Source organism: Zootoca vivipara, chromosome Z2 (genome assembly GCF_965207765.1).
Source record: "Zootoca vivipara chromosome Z2, rZooViv2.hap1.1, whole genome shotgun sequence".
Taxonomy (NCBI): domain Eukaryota; kingdom Metazoa; phylum Chordata; class Lepidosauria; order Squamata; family Lacertidae; genus Zootoca; species Zootoca vivipara.
In genome coordinates this window covers 48,452,264-48,477,250 of record NC_142585.1, presented here as the reverse complement: position 1 = coordinate 48,477,250, position 24,987 = coordinate 48,452,264, and the positions used below count along the sequence as shown (strand labels likewise).

Sequence of the window (24,987 nt, the reverse complement as noted above, 5' to 3'; positions counted from 1 at the left end):
ATAAAAGCCTGGGCACCCCAAAATGCTGCCCCTTGCGCGCCTCAATTCAGGCGCCGGAAGAAAAGGTCTCCCCTCTTGCTGGCTGGGTTCTGGCGTCTCGCTGAGCCCCTCATCCGCTGTCCCTCGACCAGAGTGGTGCCAAGGCTCTGACGCGTCTCTGAGCCCTTCCTGCCCACTCTTTTCTCCAGAGCGTAGCCAGGGCTCGGACGCCTCACTGAGCCCTCCCCCCATTCCGCTCCATTCCTCGTTCCCTCCTGACTCACTGCTCGATTTCTGGTGCCCAGACATGGGTAGAGCGGCACCGGAAGTCGCTTCTACGCATGTCTCGCTGGGCGAAGTGCTGGTCAGTATGACGGGGGGAGGCTCCCCGTAGGGAGTCCCCCTGACATCCATGCTGCAAGGCGGGACCAGATGAAGGCACCTCGGAGAAGCGCTGTGGGGAGTGAGTCTGTTATGTATTGAGCTGAATCCTATAACATTAGGATCCAGGTCCGCAGGAGCCACCCAATCCACCTCCAGGTGGAAGTGAATCAGCAACCTGATTGGCCTGCAGGAGCAGCCAATCAGGCTGCTGGCAGAAGTCAATCCACAACCTGATTGGCCTGCAGGAGCAGCCAATCAGGCTGCTGGCAGAAGTCAATCCACAACCTGATTGGCCCACAGGTGTAGCCCTGAAGTAGCCAATCACGCAAGGCCCATTGTGTAGATAATGTATACTGTATAAGCAGATGTTTTTGGGGAAAGAGCCATTCTTCTCTTCTTCTCCTTTGACTACGAGCTGAATAAAGAGCATGAAATTCACTCTCGACTACGAGTATATTTCACTGGCAACAAAGGTGGGATCCTGCTGAGCTGACCGCCACCTGCCGCACCGCTGCATTGCACCGTGCATCCAGGCTTCAGCTCCAGGACCCAAGGAACCTAGAATGGCAACCGACAGCAGCTTCTCGCATTTCAAACCAGCATCGGGAGACTGGGAAGGGTACGCTGCCCGTTTCAACTTCCTCCTGGAAGCAAAATAAATCACCAACGATGCCATGAAGAGGGCGACATTCTTCAGCGTCTGTAGAGAGGAGACGTACAAAATCACCCAGGCTCTCCTTGCGCCTAGAGATGTCGCTACTGTTTCTTACAATACAAGAACAGAACGGCTGAAGGGGCACTTCTCGCCACAGCGAGACTTTCAGAGTCACTGCAGTCTGGAGTTCATGCGCACACAGCCGCCACCTCCTTGGCATTCAGATCAGCCGCTCCAGTGGCGGCAGCTTGATGACGTTCCACATTTCCACTCGAGCCCCGTCCTTCTCCTGACGGCTGGGGCTGTAGGTTCCGTGCGTGGCCCTCCTCTTCTTCATGGCAACCATGGACAGGCCAAAGAGGGTGATAAGCACTGCGCCGCCAGCCGCTCCCACCGTGCCGACCAGCGTGGAGCTGCTGATTTGGGCCCAAGCCGGTCGCTGTGGTGGAACAAGATGCAGCGGCATTTCAGACAAGGTGAAACCCTGCCATTGCTGGGCGGGTTCTGTACATCACTTGGGAAGCGACAGGGGAGCATCCCTGAGCCAGGAAGGCAACCAACCACCTTTACAGTTACCACTTGAGATGGTGGCAACAGCATGGGAAGCAGAGGGCTATTAATGAGTCTGATTCTCAAGTTAAGGGAGAGAGAGAGGACCTTCCCCCCCCCCCGGCATGTCCCTATGCCATAGCTGTCAAGTCTCCCGTTTTCTGCAGGAAACCCCCGTATTTAAACCCGTTTCCCGCTGTTGCCCCGAATTGAAAAAAATCCCGTAAATCCCCCGGATTTAGAAAGCAGCTCCTACCGGCCAGGGAGGCTCCTTCTGTGCATGTCTGGACATGTGTAGAAGCGACTTCCGGTGCCGCTCTGCCCATGTCTGGGCAACGGAAATCGGGCAGCGCCAGCACCGGAAGTCGCTTCTACGCATGTCTGGACATGCATAGAAGGGACTTCCGGTGCCGCTCTGCCCATGCCTGGGCACCGGAAATCGGGCAGAGCAGCACCGGAAGCCACTTCTACGCATGTCTGGACATGCGTAGTAGCGGCTTCCGGTGCCGTGCTGTTGCTGATCCCTTATTTTCCAATCCGGGAGTTGACGGCTATGCCGTATGCAGGCTCCGTTGCTGCTTTTCCATTGCACCTGGCTTCTGCCATTACCGAATCCTTAAGGGCCCACAATCCCTTCTCCATCCGATGGCCTTCCTCCCACACTTCTTTGGAAAGAAGAACTGAATAAGCACACACAAACATTCACCACCTCCATCGCTACCACCACCAACAAACGGTACCTGCTGGTGAAACTCGGAAAATTAGAATATCGTCAAAAAGTGCATTGATTTCAGTAATGCAACTTCTTTTTTTATTTTAATTTTAATTTTGACAAATGCTTTCTTTTGGAAATTCCACAGTAATAAAACAAATAGTTACAGTCATACAAAAATAAACATCGCTATGACATTTCATTAATTCCATTCCATTTATAATTGCCCCCCCCAAATAACAAATAATTACAATTGCAACAAATCAAGGCTTGGCATATCTTGCTTTGCATGTCACGCATCTATCTCATATATTGGTTTCGCCTTTTAAGTTGTATTACTGAAATAAACACACTTTTCAATGGTATTCTAATTTTCCAAGTTTCACCTGTGTATGGGAAATGTCAAAAGAGTCCACCACCCCCCAAAGGGGGCTGTTTTATAAAAATGAGTTGGTTTGTGCAAATGTTCTCAGTGGGTTCTGAGAAGTCTGACAGGGAGGCAGGCTCGGTGGTGCTGTTTCTGTTGAAGGTTGGCTGGTCTTGGTGCTGGTCTTGGGAAAGCGCCACCCATAGAATCCTAGAGTTGGAAGAGACCACAAGGGCCATCCAGTCCAACCCCCTGCTGAGCAGAAAACACCTTCAAAGCATTCTTGACATATGGCTGTCAAGCCTCTGCTTAAAGACCCCTCGGCATAATCAGGTAGAGGCAGCCTGCAGCTCTGCCGGTGAGAACAGTATTTTGCAAAGGAGGCCTTTGGGCAGGCTGCACCTTGAGCTGAGGGGTGGACGGGCAAGGGGGCAAGGGGTGATGACTAACTGCTGCCTCTGGGAAAGAGCCACAGAGCGTGGGTTGGGGAGACTCAGCCATTCCCAGGTGCACCTGTGGCCCAGCCACAGGCTGAGACCCTACCTGCCCGCAGACTGTCTCACCAGAGTAGTGCATGCTCTGGTTATCTTCCGCTTGGACTACTGCAATGAGCTCTACATGGGGCTACCTTTGAAGGTGACCCGGAAACTGCAATTAATCCAGAATGCGGCAGCCAGACTGGTGACTGGGAGCGGCCGCCGAGACCACATAACACCGGTCTATAAAGACCTACATGGGCTCCGAGTACGTTTCCGAGCACAATTCAAAGTGTTGGTGCTGACCTTGAAAGCCCTAAACGGCCTCAGTCCAGTATACCTGAAGGAGCGTCTCCACCCCCATCGTTCCGCCCGGACACTGAGATCCAGCGCCGAGGGCCTTCTGGCAGTTCCCTCACTGCGAGAAGCAAAGCTACAGGGAACCAGGCAGAGGGCCTTCTCGGTAGTGCCGCCTTCCCTGTGGAACACCCTCCCATCAGAGGTCAGAGAGATAAACAACTCCCTGACATTTAGAAAATACCTAAAGGCAGCCCTGTTTCGGGAAGTTTTTCGTCCGTGATCTTTTAATGTATTTTGAGGTGTGTTGGAAGCCGCCCAGAGTGGCGGGCGGAGACCTGGCCAGATGGGCGGGGTATCAATAATAAATTATTATTATGATGTGGATGTGCTTGCAACTCCACTTCGCTTAAGGAGTGAGATGGGCGAGCAAGTGTGCAGCCCAGGACAAGCCCAGCGCCTAAGCGCCGGCCTTGCCAAGGCACATCTTTGCTTCGCTAGAGCAGGGCCTAAATTAAGCGCTCCTCCGGCGGCACCTTGAGCACATTGTCCATCTCCAGGCGAGCTCCTGCCACCTCCTGTTGGCTCGGGCTGTAGGTCCCTTCAGACTGGCGCCTCTTCCGGGCTGTGAGGATCATAAGCACGGAGATAATAAGGAGTAGCAGCAAGCAACCACAGGCTACTGGGACCGCTACTTCGAGCAATGGGAATGGGAAGAGAGCGCCCGGCGTCCCCCTCTGCAAGAGAAATTAATGGAAAAAGAATGAGCCTTCGGGTGAGCAGTGGGGCAGTTGCTTGGCAGCTTTGTTGTGCTTGGGAGGGAAAGGAAGGGGTGTGTGCTGTCCCCCAGGTCAGTGTTAAGATTGAGATTGAGGTTGAGGTTGAATCCCGACAAGACAGAAGGACTGTTTGCGGGGGACAAGAGGCGATCCTGAATGGGGTAGAGTCATAGAATCATGGCTAGAAACTGAATTTCCAACCCTAGCGAGAACCTCTCTTGCCTCAGCGGAAGGTGTCTAGCTCAGTGGTATAATCATAGAATCATAAAATCATAGAGTTGGAAGAGACCACAAGGGCCATCCAGTCCAACGCCCTGCCAAGCAGGAAACACCATCAAAGCATTCCTGACAGATGGCTGTCAAGCCTTCCCCTTAAAGACCTCCAATGAAGGAGACTCCACCACACTCCTTGGTAGCAAATTCCACTGTCGAACAGCTCTTACTGTCTTACTGTTTAGCCTGGAGAAGAGAAGGTTAAGGGGGTGATATGATAGCCATGTTCAAATATATAAAAGTATGTCATACAGAAGAGGGTGAAAGATTGTTTTCTGTTGCTCCAGAGAAGCGGACACGGAGCAATGGATTCAAGCTACAAGAAAGAATTTCAACCTCAACATTAGGAAGAAATTTCTGACAGTAAGAGCTGTTCAACAGTTGAATTTGCTGCCAAGGAGTGTGGTGGAGTCTCCTTCTTTGGAGGTCTTTAAGTGGAGACTTGACGGCCATCTGTCAGGAATGCTTTGATGGTGTTTCCTGCTTGGCAGGGGGTTAGACTGGATGGCCCTTGTGGCCTCTTCCAACTCTATGATTCTATGATTCTATTTGTATTCCTGTTTCTAATGGGATTGTGGTGTCGATATTCCCATCTGAATGACCTTGGAAACACTTTTTTTGTGCAGGTTTTTTTTTTAAAAAAAAATCCGGGCTGCCAGCAGGAAATGGCTGGAAAAAAACAGGGGTTTCCCGGGGAATACGGGAGACTTGGCGGCTATGGGGAATCCCATTGCTGTGGGCTATTGAAGAGAGAACTTCGCTCCAACTTTTTGGGGGGGGGGGAGTGCGTCTTATGGAACAGAAAGGACAGCAGTTGTGGTCTGGAAATGAAATTAAAGAGAAGAGGAAGCGTCAGCATGCAGGAAAGCCACGGGAAGGGACCAGCGCCAAGACCCCTGGAGGCCTCCGATTCGGGCATGCAAAGGCTTCTAAACAAAGGGGTTGTTTAGAAGCACCAACCGGAGGAAGCACTCCTGCAACAGCAACAGCAGAGAGCCTGTCTCCCCTGCAGACATGCAATGGCACAAAGGACAGGTTCATGCAATCAAGGTTAGTATGTTAAAAGTCCCCAGTCCCCCACATGCAACCACAGTCCATGCAAGGAAGAGCGTGCAGGGCAGGAGAAGAGAAGCCCACCCAACGCAGACTTATTATTCCACTGTCTGCTGAGCAGGTCCTTCTTAAGCACATCCAGCGCCATGGCGCAAAGGTCTCTCCGAGGCCCCCCTCCCTTTCCCAAAATTCAGCCTGGGGCGGAGGGCGCCGTTGGGGCTGCCTGACTACAGCCCGCTGATGGCACTCTCCCTGCTGCCCAGCGGCCCGAGGAGCAAGAGGCATATACTTTAAAATATATGGGAAGTGCAGTGGTACCTCGGTTAAAAACACAATTGGTTCCGGAAGTCTGTACTTAACCTGAAGCGTACTTAACCTGAAGCGAGCTTTCCCATTGAAAGGAATGGAAAGTGGATTAATCCGTTCCAGACGGTCTGTAGAGTACATAAACTGAAGCATACTTAACCTGAAGCGAGCTTTCCCATTGAAAGTAATGGGAAGTGGATTAATCTGTTCCAGACGGGTCCGCAGACGGGTCCACTTTCCATTACTTTCAATGGGAAAATTTGCTTCAGCAAAAGTACACTTCAGGTTAAGTACGGACTCCCAGAACCAATTACACTCATATTTCGGGTTAAGTACGCCTCAGGTTGAGTACTCCGTGGACCCGTGGATTAATCCACTTTCCATTACTTTCAATGGGAAAGTTCACTTTAGGTTAAGTACAGACTTCCGGAACCAATTGTGTACTTAAACCGAGGTACCACTGTAAGTTGCATTACTGAAATCAATGCACTTTTTGACGATATTCTAATTTTTCCGAGTTTCACCTGTAGTTCTGAGGGCAAATGCTGAACTCTCCTGGTGCAAGAGTTGTGGGGAGGAGACCCACCCTGCCTTTGAATCTGACCAGGCCACAAAGGATTTCTTAAACAGTTCCTTCCCCTCCTTGGCCAAACTCTCTTAGCCTTAAGAGACAAAAGCCTAACCCACCACTACGCACAGGAAGCATTGGCTTACGTCAATGTCACATCGCTCCCCGGTGTAGCTGGCACTGCACACGCATCGGTACCGGTTTATGGAATCCTGGCAGGTCCCCCCATTCTGGCAGGGATTGGGGTCACAGTCATTGATGTTGATCTGGCATCTGTAAAAGAAATTGGCAAGAGTCAGCCTTGGCCCAAAAGAAGAAGAGGAGGAGGAGGAGGAGGAGGAGGAGGAGGAGGAGGAGGAGGAGGAGGAAGAGGAGTAGTTTGGATTTGATATCCCGCTTTATCACTACCCGAAGGAGTCTCAAAGCGGCTAACATTCTCCTTTCCCTTCCTCCGCCACAGGAAACACTCTGTGAGGTGAGTGAGTGAACTTAGCAAGCTGGAGAGGCTTTATTGTTTTCTTTTTAATAAACATTTTTATTAGATTTTCCAATTTAAATATCTACTCCATTTTCAAATTATACAAATTACACAAATACCAATTAAACAATTAATCCAAATCTTCTGCCAAATTATGCAAATTTAAAGTTGACTTCCCATGCTTCAGACTCAGAAAGCCTAGTCCTCTTATAGTCACTGCATTTCGAATAAATAGAGCCCAGATCTTATCCAATACAGGTGAAACTCGGAAAATTAGAATATTGTCAAAAAGTGCATTTATTTCAATAATGCAATTTAAAAGGTGAAAACAATATATGAGATAGAAGCATGACATGCAAGGCAAGATACGTCAAGCCTTGATTTGTTGTAATTGTAATTTTTTGTCATTAGGCAGGTCAATTATAAATGAATGTAATTAATGAAATGAAATAGCGATGTTTGTTTTTGTATGATTGTAACTATTTGTTTTATTCCTGTGGAATTTCCAAAAGAAAGCATTAAAAGGGAAATAGAAAATAATCAGTTGCATTACTGAAATCAATGCACTTTTCGACAATATTCTAATTTTCTAAGTTTCACCTGGAATCTATTTAAATCCTTCTATCTTCTTTCAAGCCCCTGAGTTATTCGTGCAAGCAAGTTTGACCAAACCGTATATGTTTCTGTGTGAATTCATTATTATTATTTATTTTTTTAAACTCACAGGAGTGTACCCAGTATCAAAACTAAGGGGGGCAAGAGAGGGGAAGAGAGAGGGAAGGAAGGAGGGAGAGAGAGAGAGAGAAAGAAAGAGAAAGAAAGAGAGGAGGGAGGGAGGGAGGGAGAAAAAGAAAGAAAGAAAGAAAGAGGGGGGAAGGAAGGATGGAAGGAAGGATGGAGCTTCCGTCCACTCCTCCCCCCCCAGCTCAGGCTGCTCCTCCCCACTCCCACGTTCCTGTCGCTGGCTGCAACCGCGGAGGGGGCAAAAACAGCCCGATTTCAGGCTGCTTCTCACCCTCCCCACATTCCTGTCGCTGGCTGCAGCTGCGGAGGGGGCAAAAAAAGCCCGATTTAGGGCTGCTTCTCCCCCCGCCCACATTCCTGTCGCTGGCTGCAGCCACGAAGGGGGCAGAAACAGTCCGATTTCCATAACCCGCAGCGACTTTTCCCCTTCAATTTTCGGAGGGGAAAAGTGCAGGTTATGGTCCGTAAAATATGGTATTTTTTTTTTGCTGGGGGGGCTGCCTCTCACTGGGTATGCCCATGAACCCTCACCTATCCTAACCTCCATCAACTCTTCCATTCCAAAAAGGACTTCCCAGGTAAGAAAAAAAACATTTTACACTCTCCATTCTTCCCACAGCAACGCATGGCCGGGTACAGCTACCGTAGTAATTTATATTCTTCACTTTAATTCAAGTGGTCATAACAAGCTGCTCTTTTGAACAAATCAGTTGCTGGCCTAGCCTGAAATAGGGGACTCTGGCCATACCTTCTGCCTGTGTAGCCTGGCTTGCAGGTGCAGTTGGCTCCCCAGGGACCACTCATGCATTTGCCACCATTCAGGCAGGTGAAGTTCTTCCCGCATTGCTCAGGTGGGAACGGCCACCTGGGAAGAAGAAGAAGAAGAAGAAGAAGAAGAAGAAGAAGAAGAAGAAGAAGAAGAAGAAGAAGAAGAAGAAGAAGAATGTAAGAATCATTATTATTTATACAGCATATACAGGTGAAACTCAGAAAATTAGAATACAGTGGTACCTCGGTTTAAGTACACAATTGGTTCCGGAAGTCTGTACTTAACCTGAAGTGAACTTTCCCATTGAAAGTAATGGAAAGTGGATTAATCCGTTCCAGATGGGTCCACAGAGTACTCAAACTGAAGCAAACTTAACCTGATGTATGAGTGTAATTGGTTCTGGAAGCCCGTACTTAACCTGAATCGTACTTAACCTGAAGCAAACTTTCCCATTGAAAGTAATGGAAAGTGGATTAATCCGTTCCAGACAGGTACGCGGAGTACTCAGCCTGAAGCGTACTTAACCCAAAGTATGAGTGTAATTGGTTCTGGAAGCCCGTACTTAATCTGAAGCGTACTTAACCTGAAGTGAACTTTCCCCTTGAAAGTAATGGAAAGTGGATTAATCCATTCCAGACGGGTCCGCAGAGTACTTAAGTAGAGACTTCCGGAACGAGTTGTGTACTTAAACTGAGGTTCCACTGTATAGGCTTTAGGCAGTATAATAGAAATATTATTTAGGATAGAAGGGTATGATAAAGAATTTTTTGAAATGTATGGTTCTAGAAGAGGAACCTGCTGAATGTAAAAAAATGGACAAGGTAGCTCAGAGGGGGAGAATGAGGGAAGTCTCTATACATTGAAATGGATAATGTAATGAATGGTAAAAAATTATGTGTTATGTGTTTGTTTGTTTGTTTGTTTGTTTGTTTGTTTGTTATTAGTGTATAACATCAATAAAAATAATTATTAATAAAATTGTGTTTAAATATACTGTATATTCCTACGTATAAGACTACTTTTTAACCCAGGAAAATATTCTCAAAAGTCTTAGTTAAAGCTATGGTCTGTATAGCTAAAGCTATGGTTTTCCCAGTAGTGATGTATGGAAGTGAGAGCTGGACCATAAAGAAGGCTGATCGCTGAAGAATGGATGCTTTTGAATTATGGTGCTGGAGGAGACTCTTGAGAGTCCCATGGACTGCAAGAAGATCAAACGTATCCATTCTGAAGGAAATCAGCCCTGAGTGCTCACTGGAAGGACAGATCGTGAAGCTGAGGCTCCAATACTTTGGCCGCCTCATGAGAAGAGAAGACTCCCTGGAAAAGACCCTGATGTTGGGAAAGATGGAGGGCACAAGGAGAAGGGGACGACAGAGGACGAGATGGCTGAACAGTGTTCTCGAAGCCACCAACATGAGTCTGACCAAACTGCGGGAGGCAGTGCAAGACAGGAGTGCCTGGCGTGCTATGGTCCATGGGGTCACGAAGAGTCGGACACGACTAAACGACTAAACAACAACAACAACATATCCCAAATTCTATATTTTAACTGGAAAAGTTGGGGGTCATCTTATACGCCCTGTCGTCTTATACGCCAGAATATACAGTAAATAAAAACACAAAAACAAACGAACAGCTTGCTCCAGGCTAATCTTTCCAGCACCATCCCTGGAAGCTCTGTTCACTCCAGCAGCATCCTTGGGGGGGGGCAGGGGGGACACGTACTGGCAGTGCGGGCCTGTGTAGTGTGAGGGACACTTGCAGGAGTAGCTGTAGACCCCATCCACACAGGTCCCCCCATTCTGGCACTGGTGCCGAATGCAATCGTCCACGTCGATATGGCAGCGCTTCCCAATGTAGCCCTTCTCGCAGTTGCACTGGAAATCCGCCACCTCATCTACGCAGGTGCCATGGAGGCAGGGGCTAGACTTGCAGTCGTCGATGTTGGCCTCGCACAGCGGCCCCTCCCACCCAGGACTGCAGGCGCAGCGGAAGGTGTTGAACAGGTCCTGGCAGGTGCTCTGGTGGAGGCAGGGGTTGGAGCCACAGACGTCTTGCCCCTGGCAGCCCAGAAGGCTTGCCCGGCTGTTCGTCTGCAGGAACTGTTCTGGCTGTGGGTACGCAGCGGGAGCAGCCAGTGGCAGGAGGACTCCACCCACATCTGCGTGTCCAAGGCAGCCGGTGAAGTTCTCAGCCAGGACAAGGAGTGCGTTGTTCTTCAGGAAATCCAGGTTCCCAGCATTCCCCTGGAGGGTTGTGTTGATGGAGCCATCCAGGCAGAGGTGCCACCTTGACGAGAGAGCCAAGGGATCGTCCATGGACAGCAGAAGCGTGTGCCAGGCGCCATCCGAGACAGGCAGCTGGCTGAGGAGGTTGGCCCCCTCAACGCCGTTCCCACTCCTGATCTCAACCAGCAGGGAGGAGTTCTGGATGGCCACCAGGAGGGAATCCACATCCACCGCGGCCCGAAGCAAGATGCTGTCTTGGTCCCTTGTTCTGAAGTCCAGGCGGAGGCTATGGAGGGCTCTGGTGATGGACGCGTTGGCTGTGAATTCCACTGCGTTGCGCTCATGAAATGTGGCTGTGGCCAGACCTGCAAGGAGGAGAAGAAGGTGGACGTAGCAGTCAGAGAAGGCAGGTCTGAGGGGGGTACTTAACCTGAAGCGAACTTTCCCATTGAAAGTAATGGAAAGTGTTTTCCCAGAAGCTCTTTACTTGGGGGCACGTCCACTACATGTGGTAGAAGGTTCCTTCCACATTCTTACATTCCAACATTTGTTATCTTGTTTATGATAAATCTTAGCTAGCTTTACCGGTGTAAAAAATCATCTGTACATCATCTTCATCATATTTTCTTTTAAAACATTACATGCGGTAAACTTTATATTCTTCTTCGACAACCTTTCCCAATCCTCTACCATGAAAATGAAAAAAGTGTTGAAAAACACCTTTGTTAAGAAACCAGAAGCTTTCTTACTTGGGATGATTAGAGATGAATTGCCCAAAAAAGATACAACGTTTTTCCTGTATGCCACAACAGCAGCTAGAATTTTATTAGCAAAGAACTGGAAGAGTGAAGAACTACCTACAGTCGAAGATTGGCAGTTGAATCTGATAGAATTCATGGAACTGGCTGAGCTGACCGGGAGACTCTGTATCCAGGGAGAAGAGTCGGTGGAAGAAGATTGGAAGAAATTTAAAGTTTATTTAGAAAATATGTGTAGAATTAGTAATGCTTAATATAAGATTTGGAAGTATACAAAGGTTGGAGAAGAGGATTAGTTGCGTTATTATGATATATTAAGATTTAGCAAAGTGTTGTCATTATATAGAGTATTAAGATTATTAATAAAAAGATAAAGATTAGAATTAAGACATAGAAAGTACTAAGGATGTAACACAATGAAACACAGTTAGGAGGGATTGGAAGAAGTCGACAATGTTAGAAATTATGAATGTTTTGTTATATTTTCTTTATTATTTGTTGTGTTTGTAATTTGTATTTTGTATTGTTTTTTTCTGTTTTTTGTGTTTTCTTTGTATGTTGTATAAAATCAATAAATATATATTTTTTTAAAAGAGAAAGTAATGGAAAGCGGATTAATCCGTTCTAGACTGGTCCGTGGAGTACTCAACCTGAAGCGCACTTAACCCCAAGTATGAAGACACCATGTTTTTCGTGCCGTAAGACACACTTTCCCCCTCCTAAAAAGTAAGAGGAAATGTCTGTGTGTCTTATGGAGCGAAAGTGTGGTCCCTGGAGCCGGATTGCCCAGGGGCCAAAGGCAGATCATCATTTTTTAAAAATTAAAATAATGAGCTAAAGGTTAACAAGAGGGAAAGAGAGTGTTGAAAGGACCCGCTCAGCAGCTGATTGCAAGAGCATCCAATAGAAAGACAGATTGAACGCTGCTGCCTCCAAAGCCGCGCCACCAGATTACATCACAAAATTCCACAGCCACCATCTGAAAACAGGCCTTTTGCAGCAACAAGGCCCAAAATTGCCCAGCAGACTGAATAGGCCGCAGCTGACTAGGCCGCTTTCCAGACTAGGCCAAGTGGAGGTAGGGGCCTGCCTGGGCCGAATAGGGGGCAGGGATAGGTAATGGGTCAGAACAGGGGGGGGAGACACTGGGATGAAACCTGCCCTCTCCACAGTATCTCGCCTCTGCTTTGCAGACTAGGCCACTTTCCAGACTAGGCGAAGTGGAGGTAGGGGCCTGCCTGGGTGGGGAATGGGGGGCCCCGAATAGGTGATAGGTTGGGACAGGGTGGGCCCAATCACAGGGATGAACCAGGGGTGGAGGGAGACACAGGGATGTGCCTATGTAAACATAACACACGAAAAACAGGGGGACTCTGAAGGTGAGGGGAGTCTGAAGTGGGACTCTAAGGCTCCATTTAACAAACTGAGCCACCGCAACACATGGCAGGGCCAACTAGTGTTCTTATAAATTCTTTAAATGAACAATAGAAAAGCTTATTGCTTCAGATTCTCTTTGGCAGTTGCATGATGCTTACAGACATAGCCGGAAGGGACATCCACGCAGGTTGTGGCTTGAGGACACGGTTTGCTCATGCACCAGACCCTCTCGTGGCAGCGCTTGCCTGTGAAGTTGGCTGGGCAGCCGCAGGTGAAGTCATTCCATGTGACAGTGCACTGGCCGCCATTGAGGCATGGCCCAGACTGAAAGACAAGAAAGGAACCTGATCAGAGGAGGAGAAACAGGGTCCACCTTTTTTTTTTTTGCTTCGGAGGGACATGCATTGCTGGGGGTCTGAGGGGCAGGGGGAAGGCTAGCAGATTTGAATGAGGAATGCTTGGGAGCCGTAGTTTTTTGAAATGAAATTCTATGCTTTTCAAATATCGTGTCTGAGTTTGAAAAGATCAACGCGCATCTACTTTCTTCTAAGCGTTGATCTTTCCAAAATCAGACACGATATTTGAAAAGCATAGAATTTCATTTCAAAAATCAACACGACTTCATAAATTAGCTGACGAAGGCGTCCACATCGATACAGGACCCTGTCGTGGTTTTTTTCCCCTGAATCGACTCAGCACTTCAGTTTATATATAAAACAACTCTTTCGTGAACAATACAGTGGTACCTCGGTTTAAGTACACAATTGGTTCCGGAAGTCTGTACTTAACCTGAAGTGTACTTAAACTGAAGCGAACATTCCCATTGAAAGTAATGGAAAGTGGATTAATCCGTTCCAGACGGGTCCGCAGAGTACTCAACCTGAAGCGTACTTAACCCGAGGGATGACTGTTCTAGGACCCTCTGTAACTGACTAAAAGTTGGCTATCTATGAACACAGGAACTTAGATTGCAGTCCTTAGACCAGGCATGCCCAAAGTGTGGCCCTCCTTAAACTGAAAGTACTCAAACCAAAGCGTACTTAAACCAAGGTATGACTGTATTTGAAAAGCATAGAATTTCATTTCAAAAATCAACACAACTTCATAAATTGTTGAGAAAAGAAGGAGACTCCACCACACTCCTTGGTAGCAAATTCCACTGCCGAACAGCTCTTACTGTCAGGAAGTTCTTTCTAAGGTTTAGGTGGAATCTTCTTTCTTGTAGTTTGAATCCATTGCTCCGTGTCCACTTCTCTGGAGCAGCAGAAAACAACCTTTCTCCCTCCTCTATATGACATCCTTTTATATATTTGAGAAAGTCAACAATGGTAGGATACATGAATGATAAATATGGTTGTTGTTTTTCTTTTTGTATTTTGTAATTTTGTGTTTTATGTGTTTTTTTGTATTTTTGTGTTTTATATGTTTTTCTTCTTCTTTCTTCTCAGTTTTATAAAATCAATGAATATATTGGGGAAAATAAATAAATAAATAATTTATTATTTATCATCAATGGCTCAATTTATCATCATTGGCTCCTCCTCGTCCTGGAGAGAAGTGACTAGTGGGGTGCCACAGGGTTCTGTCTTGGGCCCAGTCTTCTTCAACGTCTTTATCAATGACTTGAATGATGGGCTTGAGGGCATCCTGAGCAAGTTTGCAGATGGCACCAAATTGGGAGCGGTGGCTAATACCCCAGAGGACAGGATCACACTTCCAAATGACCTTAACAGATTAGAAAACTGGGCCAAAGCAAACAAGATGAATTTTCACAGGGAGAAATGTAAAGTACTACACTTGGGCAAAAAAAATAAAATAAAGGATGGGTGAGGCTTGGCTTGAGAGCAGTACATTTGAAAAGGATCTATGAGTCTTGGTAGACCACAAACTTGACATGATATGATAGCCATGGTAAAATATATAAAAGGATGTCATATAGAGGAGGGAGAAAGGTTGTTTTCTGCTGCTCCAGAGAAGCGGACACGGAGCAATGGATTCAAGCTACAAAAAAGAAGATTCCACCACAACATTAGGAAGAACTTCCTGACAGTAAGAGCTGTTCGGCAGTGGAATTTGCTCCCAAGGAGTGTGGTGGAGTCTCATTCTTTGGAGGTCTAAGCGGAGGCTTGACAGCCATCTGTCAGGAATGCTTTGATGGTGTTTCCTGCTTGGCAGGGGGTCTGCTTGGACTGGATGGCCCTTGTGGTCTCTTCCAACTCTATGATTCTATTATTATTATTATTATTATTATTATTATTGTGCCATTCTCAGCAGAAACAGACAACTTCTGGCCTCCTCCTTACCTTGCAGGTGTCATCAGAGGTGCATCCTAAACCAATGTTGGTGGTTTGCCCCGTAAGCCTCTCTTGGTGGCCACTATGGTTAGCCAGATGAGGGACAAACTGCAACTGCCAGTCATTGAGTCGAACATCCTGAAGGCAGCCTTTGAAAGGCCCTCCCCACGTTCCAGAAATCTCTTGGTCCGGGAGTCCACCCACATGCACCAAGAAGCCAGGAGTGAGAGGGGTCAACGCCATGGGTCCCAGTTCTTCCTCTCTGCCTAAAAGGCTGGTGTAAACAAAACCATTGTGGAAAGACAGGGCTACTGAGTGCCTGTTGCCGTCCGCCAGCTGCCCAGTTGGCCCAACGGGGGCACCCGAAGGTGCCCCCAACTGGAGCTGCCCATCCTTCAGATACAGTGTAAGGAAAACTTCACTTTGGCTGCGGATTTGGGCCACCAGACCGCTGGGCCGCAGAGTTCGGATGAAAAACGAAAGGTTAAAGTTTGCCCCCAGGCTGCTGTTAACCGCAAAGGTGGCAAAGCTGGAGGAGTTGTCTTGGCTGAAAGTTCCCGCAGGAGACTCTGGGGAAGAAAGAAGAATGGAGGGCAAATCTGAGCTGAAGGGAGCATCAGAACAAAACCATCCTGAGACCACTAGGCTGCTCTCAACCCATTCAGCCTCCCTCTGGGACCTTTGGAAATGGCCAAGGTTCTGCAGAAGGACCGCAGCAGAACCTAGACACTGGCAATTGCAACCTTCATGCAGGGGTGTAGCAATAGGGGGGCACCCCAGGCTCCACTCTGCGGGGGGCAGCGTGGCACCCCCCTCGCCACCTCCACCGACGGCTGCCGCTACTGTGGCGGTGGCACGACCACCATCGTGGAGGCCCCAAAGTTCCCCCCCAATGGGGCTTTCCCCATTTGCAATAAAAGCTGCACAACTCTGAGCTGATCCTTTAAAAAATGGAGTTTTCCCCCTTTGCAAAAAAGATGCACAACTTGAGTTGACTGAAACTCATCAGTTTTCAGCTGATCCTCAAAAATGGAGCTTTCCCCCTTGGCAAAAAAGATGCACAACTCTGAGCTGACCCCCCCCCCAAAAAAACAGGGCTTTTCCCATTTGCAATAAAAGCTGCACAACTTTGAGCTGATCCTAAGAAAAATTGGAGCTTTCCCCCTTTGCAAAAGAAGCTTCCTGAAATATTTAGGGGGGGGGGGGCAAAGGCACCTAGGTCTCGAGTTGGCTGCTATGCCTAGGACACAACTAAGAAGTGTGCATGCACACGAAAGCTCATACCTACGACAAACTTAGTTGGTCTCTAAGGTGCTACTGGAAGGATATTTTTTTTGTAATTTTTTGTTTCGACTATGTCAGACCAACACGGCTACCTACCTGTAACCAGTGCTGGTGCTAGGGGTTTTTGCGCCCTAGGCGAGATCACCTTCTGCCCCCCCCCAGCCAATCATATTTCAAACATGAGTATATATGAGTAGGCATATATAGGATTGCACTGTAAGCCGGCCCTTCTCTCACTTTCCTGAGAGTAAGTCCCATTGGACTCAGTGAGACTTACTTCTGAGTAAAAATACTTGAACAGGCATTTGCTTTTTTAAAAAAAAAACTGTGGGACTGACTTTTGAGTAGACATGCAGGAGATTGTGTCCACATCAGCAACCCGATAGCAAACACCTACAGGTGAAACTCGGAAAATTAGAATATTGCCGAAAAGTGCCTTTATTTCAGTAATGCAACTTAAAAGGTGAAACCAATCTATGAGATAGATGTGTGACACGTAAAGCAAGATATGTCAAGCCTTGTTTTGTGGCCATTGTAATTGTTGGTCGTTGGGCGGATCAATTATAAATGGAATGTCATTCACGAAATGGAATAGCGATGTTTATTTTTCTTAATTTTTGTATGATTGTAAGTATTTGTTTTGTCCTGTGGAATTTCCAAAAGAAAGCATTTGTCAAAATTAAAAGGGAAATAAAAAATAATCCGTTGCATTACTGAAATCAATGCACTTTTTGACGATATTCTAATTTCCCGAGTTTCACCTGTACGTGCGGCATCTCTCCATCCTATGCGAGCCAATTTTGGGGAAATCCCCTCCCCCATTTCCACGGGGCGCCTCTCCCGCTGGCCCTTTCTGCCTGAGGCTGTGCTGAGCCAGCCTGCTTCGTCTGGCAGCCGTCAGGGGCTGGGAAGCAACGGAGCTGAGGAGCAGCAGCGGCATGGGCGGAGAGGTGGCTTCAGAGGCTAAAGGTCCTTAAAGCGAGTGGCGGTGGCAGCAGCAGGAGAAGCAGCGCCCGTGGGAGCCTTCGCTTTGTCGCCAAGATGCCGGCTGTGTCAAAGGGGGAGGGGATGCGTGGGCTGGCTGTCTTAATCTCCGACATCAAGAATTGTAAGCGCGGCATTCCCAGACGAGGCTGGCCAGCGCCCCCTCCATTTTGGCGCCCTAGGCAATTGCCTAGTTCACCTTAATGGATGCGCCGGCCCTGCCTGTAACGTGCCTAGGACAATTCAAGAAAGCAAAATACCCCCCCCCTGTTTTTCTCCTCTAAAAACTAGGTGCGTCCTACGGTCAGGAGCGAAAAATACGGTGCTCACCATAAGCACATGTGCGGCCTTCATAAGGCCGAGCACAGTGACAGCGGAAGTCTGCCCAGAGGTCAACGCAGTGACCGCCATGTAAACAGGGCTGGGAGCGACACCACTCTGTCCTCTCGCAGCCCAGCTGAAACCCAGCGGCTTTCAGTCCGAACACCTCCTGTGGCAAGAGAACTTTCGAATCAATCTGCAAGTCTTCCATGCAACCGAGGAAACTCTTTGTTGGATTCGGCGTGAAGTCCTCTTCAACGCCTCCGATGTAGATGTGCAAAAAGGAGGGCAGGAACGAAATGGGGGCTCCCTCTCCAACGGGGCTGCGATGCAAACACACACCCCCAGCACAGGCTTCGTGCCAAAGTTTGAGCACGAGGGAATCCCACAGGAGGACTTCTGCCTTGTGCCAACGGCCATCAACCACCTTCGGTGCCTCCAAGGTGGAAGACAACTGGGTGTCCTGCTTCGAAAGTGTCACTCGCAGGAGGCCACCGGAAAGCTCCAGGAGAAGGTGCTCTGCTGGCTGCCCTCGGTAGAAGAGGATGGCATCGGGGAGGGTGGTCCGGAACCGGAGAGCCACACTGATTTGGTGGCCCTCTGGCGCCTCGCTGGCACTCTCGTCACTGGCTGCTGCCATGTCGATGAAGAGGAAGACACGGGCTGTGAAGGAGAAGGTGGTCGGCGTGGAACAGGTGGAGCCATAGAAGCCAGGTTGGCAGCGGCACAGGTGGCCATGGGACTCGGACTGGTAAGTGGGGATGCACAAGGCCTCGTTTTGGCAACTGTGGTTCTGGCACCCAGTCAACGCCACAGAGCAGTTCTTCCCACCCCAGGCAATGCCGTTTGGGCCAAGAATGCAATGGCAGATATAGTCAGCGATGCCATCTTCACAGGCGCCTCCGTTCTCGCAGGGGTGGTCGTCACACTCGTCAATGTCAGTGGCACACTCCACACCTGGTGTACACCGGAAGGAGGGAGGGAGGGAGGGAGGGAGGGAGGGAGGGAGGGAGGGAAGAAAGAAGGAAGGAAGGAAGGAAGGAAGGAAGGAAGGAAGGAAGGAAGGAAGGAAGGAAGGAAGGAAGGAAGGGCGGACAAGTTGAAAATTCAGTTTTGCATCATTTTGTGACACAGTAATTCAGTTTTACAGTCATACCTCGGTTTAAGTACGCTTCAGTTTGAATACTTTTTACCCCAATGGCATTTCCAGGTAAGGGCGAGAATGAGCCTTTCCTGAAATTCTGGGAGAGCTTCTGCCAGCCATTGTACTATACAGTCATACCTCGGTTTAAGTACGCTTCGGTTGGAGTACTTTCAGTTTAAGTACTCCGTGAACCCATCTGGAACAGATTAATTCACTTTCCATTACTTTCAATGGGAAAGTTTGCTTCAGGTTAAGTACGCTTAAGGTTAAGTACGGACTTCCAGAACCAATTACACTCATACTTCGGGTTAAGTACGCTTCAGGTTGAGTACTCTGCAGACCCGTCTGGAACGGATTAATCCACTTTCCATTATTTTCAATGGGAAAGTTCACTTCAGGTTAAGTACGCTTCAGGTTAAGTGCAGACTTCTGGAACCAATTGTGTACGTAAACCGAGGTACCACTGTACTAGCAAAAAAGAGGTTAAACTAACCCTCTCCAGCCCCAGGAGGAGTGTGGGGACCGTATGTGCGTCAACAGTGTGATGCAGCAGCTAAAAAAGCCAATGGAATTCTGGGCTGCATCAATAGGAGTATAGCATCTTCTAGATCAAGGGAAGTAATAATACCACTGTATTCCGCTCTGGTCAGACCTCACCTGGAGTACTGTGTCCAGTTCTGGGCACCACAGTTCAAGGAGACTGATAAGCTGGAACATGTCCAGAGGAGGGCAACCAAAATGGTCAAAGGCCTGGAAACGATGCCTTATGAGGAACGGTTTAGGGAGCTGGGTATGTTTAGCCTGGAGAAGAGAAGGTTAAGGGGTTATATGATAGCCATGTTAAAATATACCAAAGGATGTCATATAGAAGAGGGTGAAAGGTTGTTTTCTGCTGCTTCAGAGACGCGGACACGGAGCAATGGATTCAAGCTACAATAAAGAAGATTCCACCTCAACATTAGGAAGAACTTCCTGACAGTAAGAGCTGTTCGGCAGTGGAATTTGCTGCCAAGAAGTGTGGTGGAGGTCTTTAAGTGGAGGCTTGACAGCCCTCTGTCAGGAATGCTTTGATGGTGTTTCCTGCTCGGCAGGGGGTTGGACTGGATGGCCCTTGTGGTCTCTTCCAACTCTATGATTCTATGATTCTAAGTGGGAACTGTTTGCTGAGAGTTCTCAGTTGTACTTAGAGATGTGAAGGCCTGGGAAAAACCCTGGAAAAAATTTTTTTTGGGGGGGGGGGAACCGTTTTTCCCTGGTTTTTCCGCTGAAGTCTTTTTTGTTTTCCCCCGAAAAATGGGGAAAATTAAAAAAATAAAGAATAGGTGGTGGAATGTTTTATTTCAACATGATGAATAAAATATTTTAAGATAAGGGGTCCAAATATTTTATAAATCATTTTTAAAAAATATGGGTGAAACTCAAAAATTAGAATATCGTCAAAAAGTGCCTTTATTATAGTAATGCAACTTAAAAGGTGAAACCAAACTATGAGATACAGGTGAAACTCGGAAAATTAGAATATCGTTGAAAAGTGCATTGATTTCAGTAATGCAACTTCTTATTTTTTATCTCCTGTTTAATTTTGACAAATGATTTCTTTTGAAAATGCCATACTAATAAAACAAACAATTACAATAATACAAAAACAAACCAAAATAAACACCGCTATGACATTTCAATAATGACATTCCATTTATAATTAACCTGCCTACCGTATAGTTAAAGCTGTGGTTTTCCCAGTAGTGATGTATGGAAATGAGAGCTAGACCATAAAGAAGGCTGGTCGCCGAAGAATTGATGCTTTTGAATTATGGTGCTGGAGGAGACTCTTGAGAGTCCCATGGACTGCAAGAAGATCAAACCTATCCATTCTGAAGGAAATCAGCCCTGAGTGCTCACTGGAAGGACAGATCGTGAAGCTGAGGCTCCAATACTTTGGCCACCTCATGAGAAGAGAAGACTCCCTGGAAAAGACCCTGATGTTGGGAAAGATGGAGGGCACTAGGAGAAGGGGACGACAGAGGACGAGATGGTTGGACAGTGTTCTTGAAGCTACCAACATGAGTCTGACCAAACTGCGGGAGGCAGTGGAAGACAGGAGTGCCTGGCGTGCTCTGGTCCAGGGGGTCACGAAGAGTCGGACATGACTAAACAACTAAACAACAACAACAACACTGTCAGAAAGCTCTTCCTAAGGTTTAGGTCCTTGTTTGCAATTTGAATTCATTGGTTCGGGTCCTGCTCTCTGGGGCAGGAAAAAAAAGCTTGCTTTATCTTCCATGGGACAACCCTTCAGGTATTTGAATATGGCTATTGTATCTCCTCAGCCCCGAGTGCTCACTGGAAGGACAGATCGTGAAGCTGAGGCTCCAAGACTTGGGCCACCTCATGAGAAGAGAAGACTCCCTGGAAAAAACCCTGATGCTGGGAAAGAGGGAGGGCACAAGGAGAAGGGGACGACAGAGGACGAGATGGCTGGACAATGTTCTCGAAGCTACGAACATGAGTTTGACCAAACTGCGGGAGGCAGTGCAAGACAGGAGTGCCTGGCGTGCTATGGTCCAGGGGGTCATGAAGAGTCGGATACGACTATACGACTAAACAACAACAACCGACCAATAATTACAATGACAACAAATCAAGGCTTGACATATCTTGCCTTGCATGTCAGGCATCTATCTCATATATTGGTTTCACCTTTTAAATTGCATTACTGAAATCAATGCACTTTTTGACGATATTCTAATTTCCCGAGTTTCACCTGTAGATGCATGACCTGCAAAGCAAGATATTTCTAGTGCATCTAGTCCGTGCATCTGGCCTGGGCTCCACTTGGCCACAGCGGGATAAACAGAGGCTACGAACCAAGCCTGACAGAAGGGAGGTGGTGCCCTGGGCTGATAATTAGAGCAAACCCTTAAGAAGGCCTATTACCCCTCCAACCCCCTAACCCAGCTTCCTACTAATCCACCAGGACAGCTGCACAGATAAACAAAGCCTGGATTAGTCCACTTAATAGCATTATTACGCCTGGCCTGCAGGTTTGGGAGGAACCGGAGCACGAGAGGAATGTGGAATTTGGTCCTGCCTTTGGCCTGCAGGCAGGCAGGCAGGCAGGCATGGAAGCACTGCAGGAAGAGCGAATGTGCAAGCGAACCTTTGGCGATCCAAGTACAGGGGAAACTCAGAAAATTAGAAGCACACATTCTACTCATGTAAAAACACCAGGCAGGCCCCACAAATAACCCAGAGATAATAGAATCATAGAATCATAGAGTAGGAAGAGACTACAAGGGCCATCCAGTCCAACCCCCGGCCAAGCAGGAAACACCACCCAAGCATTCTTGACATATGGCTGAAAGCAACGCGTGGCCGGGTCAGCTAGTAGAATCATAAAATCATAGAGTTGGAAGAGGCCACAAGGGCCATCCAGTCTAACCCCCTGCCAAGCAGGAAACACCATCATAGAATCATAGAATTGGAAGAGACCACAAGGGCCATCCAGTCCAACCCCCCGCCAAGCAGGAAACACCATCAAAGCATCCTAGATCCTTTTCACATGTACTGCTCTCAGTCCAGGTGTCACCCATCCTGTATTTGTGCCTTTCATTTTTTTTTGGCCCAAGTGTAGTACTTTACATTTTTCCCTGTCAAAATTCATCTTGTTTGCTTTGGCCCAGTTGTCTAATCTGTTAAGGTCATTTTGCAGTGTGCTCCTGTCCTCTGGGGTATTAGCCACCCCTCCCAATTTGGTGTCATCTGCAAACTTGCTCAGGATGCCCTCAAGCCCATCATCCAAGTCGTTTATAAAGATGCTGAATAAGACTCGGCCCAAGACAGAACCCTGTGGCACCCCACTAGTCACCACTCTCCAGGATGAAGAGGAGCCATTGATGAGCACCCTTTGGGTTCGGTCAGTCAGCCAGTTACAAATCCACTGAATGGTAGCATTGTCTAGATGCATTTATATATATAAAAATGTAGAGGGTGCATATTTGTTCCAATGAACCTTTCTCCACAACCGCTTACCCAATCGTCCTAAAATTTGCCCACAACATCGGGAGCGCATGTGAGAGTGTCTCTACCCACTTACAATGTCCATACACAAACATAGGACAGGTAGAAACCTGGATTTGTAGACAAAAAAATTGCCCCCTCCAGTGGACATCCAACATACTCCCATGGGTTGGGACAGGGTATGGGGTAATCAAAGGGATAAGCCAGGGGTTGGGGGGGGGAGAGGAGACGGGATACGTCATGGATTGGCACAGGCTGGAGGGAGTCACAGGGATGCGCCTCCGTAAACAGAACATGTGTAAAACACGTGAGGGGAGTCTGAAGGGGGACTCTGAGTCTCCATTTAACAGACTGAGCCACAGCAACGCATGGCAGGGCCAGCTAGTTTTTAATAAAAGCACACATTCTACTGATGTAAAAATATGCTGATTCCCGGACCATCCGTGGGCCGGGTTGAGAAGGCAATTGGCCCGGGCCTTAGTGTGCCCACCCATGCTTTAACCCTTGCTGGAACCTGGACTCCACAGATTGGAAGGGACTCAGGCATCATGCAAACCAATTCCCTCAAACTCTCAACTCTTTCCCTTTCTCTCTCTCTCTCTGAGAATAATGCAATCTTTGGAACAAGGGGGGTTGTGTAATCTCAGTGACGTGACCCACAGCTACCCTCCACCATAGCTGTCAAGTCTCCTGTTTTTCGCGGGAAACCCCCGTATTTAAACCCGTTTCCTGATGTTATCCCGAACCAAATGTCTGGACATGCGCAGAACCAATTTCCGGTGTCACGCCGCTGCTGATCCCTTATTTTTCAATCCGGGAGTTGACGGCTATGCCCTCCACAGAGTACCACTCGCAACTGTACACAGGGGCGTACCGAGGATCAAAACTGGGGGGGGGGAGCCATGGTAAAGGCGTCTGGAAGGGAGTAGTAGGATGGGAATGGGGATTAGCACTCCCACCACCACCTGAAGTGCTTCGTGATCCTTCGGGGGGGCAGCCTTAGGGGAGCCTCCACCACCGCCTTACTCATGGCTCCTCCTTGGATCTCTCTTGTCGGGGCGGGGCAGGCGTGACACACACAAAGACAGTGCTGGCTGGAGGGGGGGCCTCCGGCTTGCCTTCCCTTTGTGTGCCGTTTCCTTCCCAGCCGTGGCTGCGAGTGGCACTTGGCGAAGAAGGTGCGCCGTGGGAGCGGAGCAGAGTCCTCCTTTCTTTGCGCTTTCTGGAGTGGAGATGAAGGGTTGGCGGGGGCGGGAGTGGTTAGAGACCCTCTCCCTCCCTCCCTCCTTGCTGGCGTCTGCGAAGAGGCTTGGTGGGGAAAGTTGGAGGGAGGCACAACATTTTATTTTATTTTTGCTTCGGGGGCAGCTGCCCCCCTGCCCCTTCCTGGGTACGCCTATGACTGTACACATGCATTAAGCCGGTGAAGAGAACTATTGCTATCTGGGTCCTGGTAAAATGCAGGGTCCTAAAGAGAAGGCGAGTCTGCTACTCAGCTGACAGAAACATTGTGTCTCGAAGACCCTGGGTCACTTCATTCCTTAGATACTTCAGTTTTGGGGGTAGAGGAGGTCTTTGTGGACTTGCTTGTATTTACATATTCATTTGAAGCAAAGCCTCAGGAAGGCAAACCCTCTCCGGAAATTAGAAGGTTTTGCTTTAGGCCTTTGTAGTCAGACGTAGGCTGGTACATGCCAGGAAATAACCTATAGGTGAAACTCTGAAAATTAGAATATCGTTGAAAAGTGCATTGATTTCAGGAACACAACTTAAAAGGTGAAACCAATCTATGAGATAGATGCATGAAATGCAAAGCAAGGTTTGTCAAGCCTTGGTTTGTTGTCATTGTAATTATTGGTCGTTAGGAGGGTCAATTATAAATGGAATGGAATTAATGATGAGCCACAGCAACACGTGGCAGGGCCAGCTAGCGTAATTAATGAAATGTCATAGCGATGTTTATTTTTGTTTATTGTTGTATGATTGTAACTTTTGTTTGATTCCTGTGGAATTTCCAAAAGAAAGCATTTGTCAAAATTAAAAGAAAAGAAAAAATAAGATGTTGCATTACTGAAATCAATGCACTTTTCGACGATATTATAATTTTCCGAGTTTCACCTGTATCTTGCTTTGCATGTCACACATCTATCTCCTAGATTGGTTTCACCTTTTAATTTGCATTTCTGAA

At 47.8% G+C, this 24,987-nt stretch overlaps 1 protein-coding gene across 3 annotated transcripts in view; it reads right to left on the bottom strand.

Annotated features, from left to right (window-relative positions):
- Nucleotides 1-797: 797 nt before the first annotated feature.
- Nucleotides 798-24,987, bottom strand: part of CRB2 (crumbs cell polarity complex component 2) — a 70,438-nt gene continuing 46,248 nt past the window's right edge. Inside the window, exons 7-13 of one of the 3 annotated variants that reach the window (XM_088665347.1) lie at nucleotides 17,648-18,595; nucleotides 15,059-15,618; nucleotides 12,914-13,079; nucleotides 10,118-10,985; nucleotides 8,369-8,485; nucleotides 6,545-6,671; nucleotides 798-1,457 (exon numbers count right to left, since the gene is read on the bottom strand). In XM_088665347.1, the coding sequence (XP_088521473.1) occupies nucleotides 1,239-1,457; nucleotides 6,545-6,671; nucleotides 8,369-8,485; nucleotides 10,118-10,985; nucleotides 12,914-13,079; nucleotides 15,059-15,618; nucleotides 17,648-18,595 (3,005 nt within the window). In that variant the 3' untranslated portion in view covers nucleotides 798-1,238. Of the gene's footprint in view, nucleotides 1,458-2,355; nucleotides 4,157-6,527; nucleotides 6,672-8,368; nucleotides 8,486-10,117; nucleotides 10,986-12,913; nucleotides 13,080-15,058; nucleotides 15,619-17,647; nucleotides 18,596-24,987 lie in introns of those variants that run through there. The other 2 variants (XM_035112743.3, XM_088665348.1) reach the window with 2 other exon arrangements.